An 11,030-nucleotide genomic window follows, 5' to 3' on the forward strand; every position below is an offset into this window, starting at 1 on the left:
AAAACCTCTTGCAAGATTTCACTTCTCCAAACATTATGTAGAAGACATTCAGCTGTAAAGCAAGAAGATGAAGTCCTTTGTTTCCTATGCCAGAATGACATTTTCAACACTGAACAGGATTGTCACCAACTGTTAACTGGTTGTTAAGTTGTGGCTAGGTATAAAATGTAGAAAATGTCTAAAAATAAAACTTGCCTATGGATAGTGAACTGTCTTCTTTGGGGATTACTTCAATTGCCTGTAAGAGGAAAACAGATGATTTGGGGGGGTTGTTTGTTTTTAAGAACGGGTGCAGTCTTGCCAGTAATTTAGCTGGTATTTTTCAAAGTGACCACAAGTGAACAACAAGTAGAACAATTGCAGGGCTCCTCAGTTTACAGCATGAGGTCGCTTTTTCCAGGTGAAAAGCGGAGCCATAAGTGGCAGTACACTAAAGCCCTGGCACGTTGAGATCCAAGAGGAGAGCTGTTTGGCCCTCCTTTTCACTCCTGGGAACCACATACCTCAAAACCCACAGACTATGGGGTATATCTCAGAGAAATCTTGGGAAAGGAGAGCATGAAGAGCATGTTTGTAAATTTATTTCTCCCTGGGCTTCTTCTGCTTCTCCAAGAAATACTTGTTTGAATATAACTTTGGCAGCAGTACTTATGCTGTTTTGCACCCATTTAAAACTCCTACAAAAAACTGAAAAGTTAGACTGAAAAGCATCTCTTTCCGTTCTACTTTGTAAAGCTGCATGTTTTCCTCATGCAAAACAACAGGGGAATGGAAGCTAGAAAAGGAAATGCTGAATGTAAAACAAAACAGACCAAACCTCAGCCCTCCAGGACAAAAGCCGATAACTAAGTCCTTTCTAACATGCTGATTAGGTTTCAAGAGGATACCGCTTTAAATAAGCGTAATTGTGTGTCCATAGGCAGAAGCTGAATAATGACAGGATGAATATCTATACTTAATTTTTTGTTACTGTCTTCCTGTAGCACACAGGGACTTGTTACGTTTAGGGAAAATGCTAACCTAATGGAGGGTTTAAACCATAAGCTAGTTTGTTATACCAAAATGACTGAGAGAACAAAGCATAAAGTGTTTTCAGATTTCTAGTACACCTTGATTGCTATCCATTAAACTTAAGACAGGTTAAACAAAGCACAGGAAATAAGAGAACTCCTAGTCCCACAACTGGCAAATTGTGCGCACACTTTCCATTCCTGAGAAAATAATACACAAACCTGAAAAATGCATTTAACTGAGAAATGAAGACATCCCCGTCCTATTGGAAGACTAAGGTGACAGCTCTTGGGCTCAGTGATTTTCGGATAAGCTCCAGTCTTCAACTTGCAGACACCAGTGACAGCTCCTTTTTTCGGATTGAAAGGGAAAATGTTTCAACAACACATTGAAAACATACTTAAGGGACAAGAAACAAAATCAAGACTGCAGTGAGAAGGAAAACAGAAAAACAATACTGGGAAAAAAAAAAAAAAGAGAAAAGAGAAAAGACCTTGGTCTTTGTATCGACCAACGAGATAAGCCTTACACATTTTTAAGTTTATTTTTGACGATTGATTGATGCGTTACCAGATATTAAGTACTATTCAAGAGCAAATATTAACACTAGTAAGAATAAATCCGATCCACCAGCCCTTATTCAAAATACATCAATTTCTAATTTGGAGATAACGTCTCTCTGACAAGGAAGTAGAAAAGCTGTAAATACCGATATAGTTTCCTCTCCCGATGTTCCATATACATACCGACGCTGTTCCTACACCTACACTCTGAGCATAAATTTATGTTGACATGAGTATCGGGTGTTATTTCTGTTTGCCTTGAGAGACTCTCCTCCTGTCCACTGAAAAGTAAACTCAAGATTCCAGATCAGTTAAAACAGTTGCTAGCCCCCCATTCAGAGTTCTGCAGCAGCAGTGTTCAGATTTTTCAGCAGTCTCTTTACAAAATGACCACTTATAAGTGTACAAAAACACTTATCACCTAGCTTCTCAGTAGGTACACGTTTGGCCTCTCTTAAGCAGAGAGTCAATCACAGCTTAAGATTTTATACAAGATCCCATTTTCAAGTTTGGGATTATTTCAGAAAATCTTTTTGCCTAGAAACAGTACTACTAGTAACACTTTAACTGGTTTGCCAGCACAACCTTTTACCCTGTTAGAAATGATGTTGACTTCTACCTTCATGTAGCATACATAGTGTCCTGTGCGACAGTTGATTCCATGATGCACCAGCACCGCATATAAGGCATAGAGGAGTGGTTCTCCACTTGATTGAGACATGTAGGCTCGGAGGTCCAAATATTCAGGATATTTTACCTCCTAAAGAGAGACCAAGAAGATAGAAAAATTATATCAGAGTACTTCGCAGACTAGCCAGAGAAAAACACTTCCAAAAAACAGAGACTGGAATTATATGAATATATCTCTTGATTCACTAAAAATAAGTCTTCCCATAAGCAACGTTTAATACTAGAAGTTGCAGACAACTGTTTCCTGATGAATTAGCCTTCTCAGAGGAAAGTTTATGCTTCTTGTCAAGCAGGAACTTTACTGATATTAAGAGAAAAGTGAAAAAAAGAGAAAATGAAAATAAAAGCAGACCATTTCTCTATATTCTTAAGGTATATTCTTAATATACCTTGTTGATCTTTCCACCTGTGAAATCTGCAAATCTTTTCAGTGATATTGTGAGAACGTTGGAAGAACGGTGTACGGTAAATCTCTTGGATGCAGGAACCATCTTTTTACACCTTAAAAACAAGCAGAGACAAGTGTTTGAAAGCATCTTCTTTTTCGCCCCCAAAACAAACTCCTTTTAATGTCTCACGCATGCTTATGCTATTTGAATGATATTTACTTGCATCATATGTTTGGTTTTTTCTTTTCATAAACCCATGCACTGCATGTCACGTTTGTTAATACAGAGAAGAAGGTAAGTTTTACCAACAACTCAGAGCACAGCGGGAACAGGAATCTCTCATGAAAGCGTATTACCAGGGAGTTATAAAATATAAACAAAAAATATTAAAAATGAGTTATATATAAGACTAATAACAGTTATCAGCAATGGAAAAAGTACTGTACATGTGCAAGGCCTTTCCTTTTAAGCTCACAAAAAGACAGAAAATTCTGGCTTTAAGTGTGACTGAACCGATCACACCTCAAAGAGCACATTAAGGAAAGACCATGCAATTCAGATGTGAGGTGCTATTACAGTTCTTTCTCTTCCTCAGACATCAGTTATGAGAATCCTGAATACGCTGCATGTTGCTTTCTAGGATCCGCAGGCCAAGACGAACCTGGGATTAAATTGCTTTAATAACCTATTGGACGCTCTTGATTCGACACCCTAATTTCCTTAGTATCCGACAACAAGAAGTGGATACTGCATTTTTCATTTAGAGGGGTCAGGCATGAATCCTACAGAACTGAGCCGGGCACTCTGTGCTTTTCTGAGGGGATGTTTGACTAACAGCTTGTTTTGCCAAACCATCTTATGCAAATGTTCAATTGTTTCTCACATACGTAGAAACATCTTACATATTGATCAGCACAGAGAGCGCCTGAACTCAATAGGCTTTCCCTGTGCACGGGTTAGGCTTAAGGGAGCTCATTTCAGGCATTAGTCCACATCGACAGGTTTCACAGTTCAAGAGCTGTGCAAGACGCTGTTTAGTGAGCCAGCACAGGCTGCTAACATTCATTACCACGGAGCCAGCTCACATTCCCTGACACTCAATCTAACTTTGTTTCACAGTGAACGCTGGGACCTGCAGGAACCTGCTGCTGCCTTCCACTCCAAATCATTCTCCATAGCTCCTTGCTTCAGCTCACCACTACTACGAAATGAAGCAACAACAACAACAACAACAAAGCTGCGTCTCCTTATTTCTAAATGAAGTTAAAGGATAACTTACGCTCTAAGTCATGTAATATATAAAACTAATATCTAGTATTAAGACATAATTAGTAATGATCTTACTCGCTACATTTATAGCAATTCTCTCCATCCAGCTCTTCAGGTTTCACAAATAGTTCTAGAGCTCTGGTAACAGATGAAACCGCCTAGAGGAGCGAGAGAGAAGAGCGTAAAGTCACTGTAAATTCAAAATTCCAGAGACGCACTAGGAGTTTATAAGAGAACCTGACTAATACATACTTAAGCGATCTACTATGAGCACTGTCAAGAAGGAGGCAGAAAGAGCATGCTCAGCGTTTACCTCACCTGGAAGTCATTCTACTTTGAAACAAATCATTTTCCAGTAACGCAGACAGCATCTATAGTGTGCTTTGTCATCAATACTGGCAACAAATCCAGCAGTCTAACAATTAGATGTATATTGAGGTAGAACAACAAAGAAGTGTGACAGTATTATACTTTGTGCAGCAATAAAATTCTTTCCCCTTAAACCCAATGCAGACGTGGAGACTATTTACAGGGGTTCCACAGAAGGACAAAGTCCAATCCACTTTCTAACCACCACCAAGCTCTTATATTTTAACATTGTACGTGGTTTGGTTTTTTAAGTTAAACAAGTTTAATTTAGAAAGTTATACATGTACTTAAACATCATGAATTATATTTACAAAACCTCCTACCTTTACATCCAAAGTGATATCAAGAAATGCCTCATACGTATCCGAAACTGCTTTGCAATTCAAGCACTTCACTGGAAGCAAAATATAAATGCTTAACAACACGTGAAGGAGACTAACTGTCCACATTCAAGTTGTCGATAGATACTACTTCAGACAAACTACAGACTGCTTTACTACCGACAAAAGACACAGATCAGTTCTAAGGACAGGAATATTTTTAAAAGTACCTCTTGATCTTAGAAATCCTCCAAATATTTGATGAATGGTGGTGGTAGCTTGAGAAGATCTGTCCAATCTGGAAATAAATTATAATCAGACCTCAGAAGATTTAAGGCACACAGTTAACTCTTCAAAGAGTTTTATGAAAACCAAGGATGACCTAGACTTTCAGTTTTGATAGTAAATAAAGGCCTAAAAGGTGCTAGAGAACGTATAAAAGTGAATTTGTTTATGCTTACTTGGTGCTTCCATTCAAGCACACTTCCTGCATAGCATCAACAGTATAGCGCAAGAACTCGTGTGCGTCTTCTTGACTGCCAAAACGGAAATGTTGTCCTATTCCTAAATAAGAAGATGATAGTATTTACCTCATTTAAAAATGAAGTAATTCTCCTGTTTCTAAAATCTCTCTTCTTTATAGTGTTAAAACCATTTATACACATCAAATAATTATTTGAAGATTACAAGATGCTGAAAAAGAAACACATCTGAAGCCACTTACGACTGAGATTATTGATAACACGCGTAGGCTCGATGGCATCAACAGTGCAACGCAGGGCCTGGTTAATGTGAGTCTCCATCGTGCACATCATGCAAAAATCTTGTTCACGACCTGAAGAGTGAAAGAAGAAAGCATCCCAGTCTAGCGAAACAGACATAACTACAAACAAACATATAAGTAACATTTAAACTATAGATACAATATCCACTCTCCTTGTCCCAACAGCCTCCTAACATTTCATTTCACACAACTTTATAGAATAAAAATATCCATTAAGCCTGTATTCAAGTGCATTTTGTGATGAGAAATCTAAAAGACTACTGCAAAGTCACGTTTGTAAAGGCTGACAGGAATGTGAACTCCACAGGTTGCAAAATGTATGAGGAAAGAATATTTGACGTTGATGATACAGCATTAAGAGAATGTGGGTTATTTTCAGCACAGTGCTGTCAGGTGAGCTTCATGATACAGAGCTACGAGTCCTTTGGGAGAAAGGAAAAATTACAGTAATGTATGTAATAGTACTTCTGCCCTCCTTTTTTCAACAGGATTCTTAACTGAAACGATTTCTATATACAGGAAGAAAACAGTTAAATTTCTAGGTATCGATACAAAGATACCAGCCTAAAAAGCATACAGGTTTAGTACAACATTTACTTTATAGTACAACATTTTATTTAGGACAAAATCAGTCTAGATTTTAATTCAGTCCCACAAAAAAATCTAGTCGTGTTCATAACAGCTCATATTGCTTTCTAGGTTTTTTTTTTTTTTTTTTTTTTAATTGGTTCAACAACAAACAGACCCTTTATTGTAGTGCATTATGGAACCTCGGCTGTGCAGACTAAAGACCTATGATGCCAACATCCTAAATTTTATTGCCTTTCTAGCAGCAGGAAGCCCAAATAGCCCAAATGCCAAATGTTCATTAAATGCATTACTGTCCAATGCACTTCATTATTCCCATGAAGCAAGAAAAGATCCTTTTAAAAAAACAAACAAACAAACAAACAAAAAAAACACATGGTGCATTAAACGCACTCCATATGCTATTCCGAGCCCGCTGCTAATACAATGCTCAAAGCCAGCTTCTACAGGTAAAATCAGGCAAGTAAGTTTGTCTCACAGAATCACTGCTGTTCTTTCACCTTCACAGCTATCCAACAGATTTAAAATACTGTTAGAAAGTACTCACATGACTGGCTGTGCTCAAGAGAAAGCATGTAATTGGCAAGTGGGGGGGTGTAGGTCAAACACTGTAGAGTAGCATTAAGAAAACACGTGTTGCCAAGATTGTACAGGCCAACTCCAACACTTTGTGTTTCTTGCCAATCCATACGTATCTTCTCAGGTGGAAAAAGAATCCTTTGTGGCGGAGCAATTCCATCATTAACAACTGCAAGAAAGTTATATTTAAAAAGAGATTTTGTTTGTTTGTTTCTAAGAAAGGTATTAAGTATATATAGGTATAGTAAATATATAAAGTATATATAGGCATAGTAAAAATACTATTCTGCAGGAGCACCTAGAGGAACTAGCTACAATCCAAAACAGAAAAACTTATTGCAGACACCTTTAATACCGCCATATTCAAATTGGCTGGTCAACACAACGTTTTGGGAAAAAAAAGTTTAGTCAACCATTTTAATTTTTTCCTTATTATATGCTTTTTTCCTTATTATAACTTCAACCACAAACTTAGACTTGAAATTATATGGTAATAAATGCAAGGACAATGTAAAAACAAATAACTAGGAATGATGGTACCCCTACAAATATCAGATCTTTTCCTGAGCAATCTTAGCATTCAAAAACCTGTGAATAATGGAACCTGTGAATAGCAACAATCAAACACTTTTCTTTGCAAAACAGAAAAGATATGGATGAATCTGTGCATTACAAAATGCTCCCCATATTTCTCTGTCGACTGTAAATATATCAAAATTAATTTCTGTAACGTCAGTCACTTCAGTTGCCTTAGGAGAATCGCTTTGGAAGTCTTTATTCACAGTAGTCCCGTTCTCTATCAGTGCAACAAGTAAGAACTGCACTTTCTACTTTTGTTTTGAAGAAAACAGAGGCAGGATAAAGCGCACACTTACTTAGATCTCTTTGGGCAAAAGGCTTAGATTTTTCAGAGGATCTACAATAAATAGCACCTCCACATCCTTGGGCCACAGAGACTTGGCTTGAATCTTCTGCAGGTGGTATCCGGCCCCAGTTTGCGGTGCGTGACATCGGTTTTTTAGTACTCGGTTTCTTGGATTTGCCAGACCGCCTTGAAGATGGCTTTTTAGACTTTGAAGATTTGGGCTTGTTAACTATGGTCATTGTTCTCATCTGCGGCAGAGACAAATGTTCTGGCTGACGTAAGAATACCAAGAAGCATTCCAAGAAGAAAAGAGTAGTAGAAGTCCTGTCACTTAATCTCAAAGAAACGGCCTTTAAGAACTAAATTGCTGGTATGAATGATTTAAAAGGAATCCCCAAACTAAACACACAAAGGAAAAATTTCCATCAAAACTCTATCAGTATTACTTTTAGCTTCTGCAGAACTAGTGGCTGATGCCATTTCTTTCACTTTCGTAGGATTTTAATACATTACAACTCTGGAGTCTTTTTAATATAAAAATGCAAATGACATTCTCTGAGGGGAATCAGTTATTTATTGCATTTTTGGAGCTTTGCAATTATCTATTAATTATTATCTATTATCTAATAGATAATGGTTGCGATTTATATATAATTGTTGCTCACGCTAGTAATGGAGCACTATTACTTTACTGCCTGCGCTTTTCTGCTTCGTGTGCACAAAGGTACCTGCATTTCGCTGCTACTTTACTTCTGTCTTTCCAGGGCTCACCCTCTACCTCACTGTCTACTGCACCAGTCATGATGGCTTTGTTGTGATTCTATAATGAGCCTAGCTTTTGAATACACTTTTTCTGGGCGTCACTTTGTGATAGCAAGTTAATTTGTGAGGGCTTATCACCTATGACCTGCTTCTCAGTAGGTACACGTTTGGCCTCTGTTAAGCAGAGAGTCAATCACAGCTTAAGATTTTGTCCAAGATGCCATTCACGAAACTGAGTTTAACCTTGACAGAACTGAGTTTAACCTTTAAACCTGAAGCTCCGTTAAAGAATAAAGCAGCACCCAAGCCAGGAAATAGAAGTTAATCGTCACTTTACCCTGAAACGCACGTAAAGCCAGTGAGCTATTCTGTGCTGGCAGGATTGCTGCCGGGATGGCCGACGAGGCGGCGGGCACAGGGGGCCACAGGTCCTGCTCCCCGGGGCCACAGGTCCTGTCACAGGGGGCTGCCGGGGGTCTCCAGGCGCCGGGAACAGCGGCAACAGCGGGGACAGAGGGGACAGCAGCGACAGCAGCCGCCACCTCAGCCGAGGCCGTCTCCACAACTGCCACAACGGCCTCGGAACGCCGCCCAACTCGGAGCTCCAGCGTGACGCCTTTTCAACCTGGCCGCGGTGCTCACGGCTAAAAGCAGAGCGTTTCCTCCGGCGTGTCTTTACTGTCGGTGCCGGACCGGCCCTCACCCCGAGCTCTCCCTGCTGGGAGGGCTTTGCGGTTGGGGTTTCCCTCCCGCCGCCGCCGCGGGCAGGCCCCGCGCGCAAGCTGTCCGCGCTGGGGAGCGGCATGTCGCCCGCGGCGAGAGCCAGAGGGCGCGACACGAAAAAGCCCCGACACGAAAAAGCCCCGACGTGCGGGCGAGGCGGCGGGGAGACAGCTCTGAGGGAGCGGCCGCTTCGCCCCGCCGTCCTCCTCCCCTCCCGGGCCGCCCCGCCGAGACCCGTGCGCCTCAGGTGCTGCCCTGAGAGGGTGCTCAGGCACTGGGACAGCTGCCCAGGGCAATGGTCATGGCACCGAGCCTGACGGGGGTCCAGAAGTGTTTGAACAATGCTCTCAGACATAGGCTCTGCTTTTGGGGTGGTCCTGTGTGGAGCCAGGAGTTGGACTCGCTCATTATTGTGAGCCCTTTCCACCTTGGGATGTTCTCTGATTCTAGGTCAGCAATCCATTATCTGATGAGAGGTGTGGAGTCATTCGAAGGGAAGAGAGACCAAAACACTTCTGGTTTCCAGAAGCGGGTATTTGGTAACCAAACCGATGATTCCTTTTCTTCTAGAGCAAGTAGCAGCAGGGATCCGCTTTACAATAGGCTGGCAACAAGGAAACAAAGAATTGCAAACAAGACGTAGGACTTGAGCAGCAGCTTGTATACATGCATCAACTTATAAATGAGCACACAGCTGAGCGATAATGCAAAAATTGGACAAACTAAGTGAAGACGTTAACTGTAAATTTTATAGGTACACACTTTACTATGACGTAAGAACTGGGCAAGACCTTTCAGGGAAAAGAGTTGTTGGCATGTAATTTGAAGTAAGCTTCAAATCCCAGAGGATGATTTTGTTGGAACTTTATTCAGCTGAAAACGTGGAAGCCTTGTTTCTGCTTGTGTTAGTTACAGCTCCAGTTTACTTTGGTTGGGAGGGAAGGCATTCCAGGCTAACGTGCTGTACCTGTTCCTTCAGCTCATTGTCCATAAACGGAGGAGCAAATGAAATTCTTTGAATCTCCATTAAACGCAGCACTACAAAGTGGAGTAGAGGGCGATCTAGCACTTAATTTTTCTGTAAGCAGAAAACCCAACAGAATCTCCACAACAGTTTTCAAATCTTGTCCTGCAGTAAATGACCAGCTGAGTGAAGCTTGCATTTAGAGTATGTGCTCCTACATTAGATGGAAATAGCTTTTCCTCTTCAGAAGTGCAACTGAGTGGTGAACTGGCAGCTACGTAGGGAACTAGTTGTGCCAAAGGGTTTGTGTTGAACGCACAGAAAAATATGCAGGTCCCAACAGTAAAGGATTGTCTGTAGGCATCACACTGAGTACAGATGTTATCCGCAGGTTCGTGCCCAGTGCACCGCGCCAATTATTCACCCAGAGTTGGAATGCACACCAAGGTCTTTTAATTACATAATTAATTACAGAACTCTGCAGAGTCAGGTACTTGGCTATCTTTCGCGAAGCAAGCACACCTCTGACTCGAATCACTGTCATTCATACACAGGAAATTTGTGAAAACTCTCTCTTTGGCTCCTTTTGATTGGTTATTACAGCTCACCTAACTTATCTCTACTGAGCTTGCGCATTACAGAGGAACACCGGGGGGGAGGGGGTACAGGAGGAGGGGGACACACACCGAATCCCACATTAGCAAGGATTAGCATTTTGACAGGTGTGATTTCTAATGTGTTAACCCTTAATGACCCTTAATGAGCAAAAGGTTACTATAGGTCAGTCTGGAGCTGGTTTTCTCCTTCTTGTTTTTTCCCTTTTATCCCTTCTCTTCCTTGCTTCTCCTTGTGGAGTAATTGCCTTAAATGACTAGGCATTATAAGCACCCCTCCATCCCAAAAGCTACCCGCCTCCAAGGTGCAACCACCCCTCACTGAGCACATCCTCTGAATTTCTCGGAGCCTGTACCTTTAAACGCAAGCGAGGTAATTTCTACCAATCACAACCAAGATACGCATGACTGGAGTCACTCAAGCTCCACCTAAAAGATAGAAAATAATATCAATTGGCTTAAGAGAAAGGGAATGTTGGGGGAGATACTGTCACGAAGGATACCTTCTGACATCAGTCGACAGGCTGAGCCTCTCATCCC

The 11,030-nt window shown here is 40.9% G+C and overlaps 1 protein-coding gene across 1 annotated transcript; it reads right to left on the reverse strand.

Moving 5' to 3' along the window:
- Positions 1 to 717: 717 nt before the first annotated feature.
- Positions 718 to 11,030, reverse strand: LOC310881833 (ubiquitin carboxyl-terminal hydrolase 42-like). The gene is made up of 10 exons (XM_083799619.1): positions 8,527 to 11,030; positions 7,438 to 7,675; positions 6,531 to 6,731; positions 5,336 to 5,446; positions 5,073 to 5,175; positions 4,842 to 4,909; positions 4,615 to 4,685; positions 3,998 to 4,080; positions 2,654 to 2,765; positions 718 to 2,334 (listed from the first exon to the last, which is right to left on the reverse strand). The coding sequence occupies exons 1-10, from the start codon at positions 9,265 to 9,267 to the stop codon at positions 2,095 to 2,097; spliced, it is 1,968 nt and encodes a 655-aa protein (XP_083655745.1). The 5' UTR covers positions 9,268 to 11,030; the 3' UTR covers positions 718 to 2,094.

Source organism: Anser anser (assembly GCF_964211835.1).
Source record: "Anser anser genome assembly, chromosome: 15".
Lineage (NCBI taxonomy): Eukaryota > Metazoa > Chordata > Aves > Anseriformes > Anatidae > Anser > Anser anser.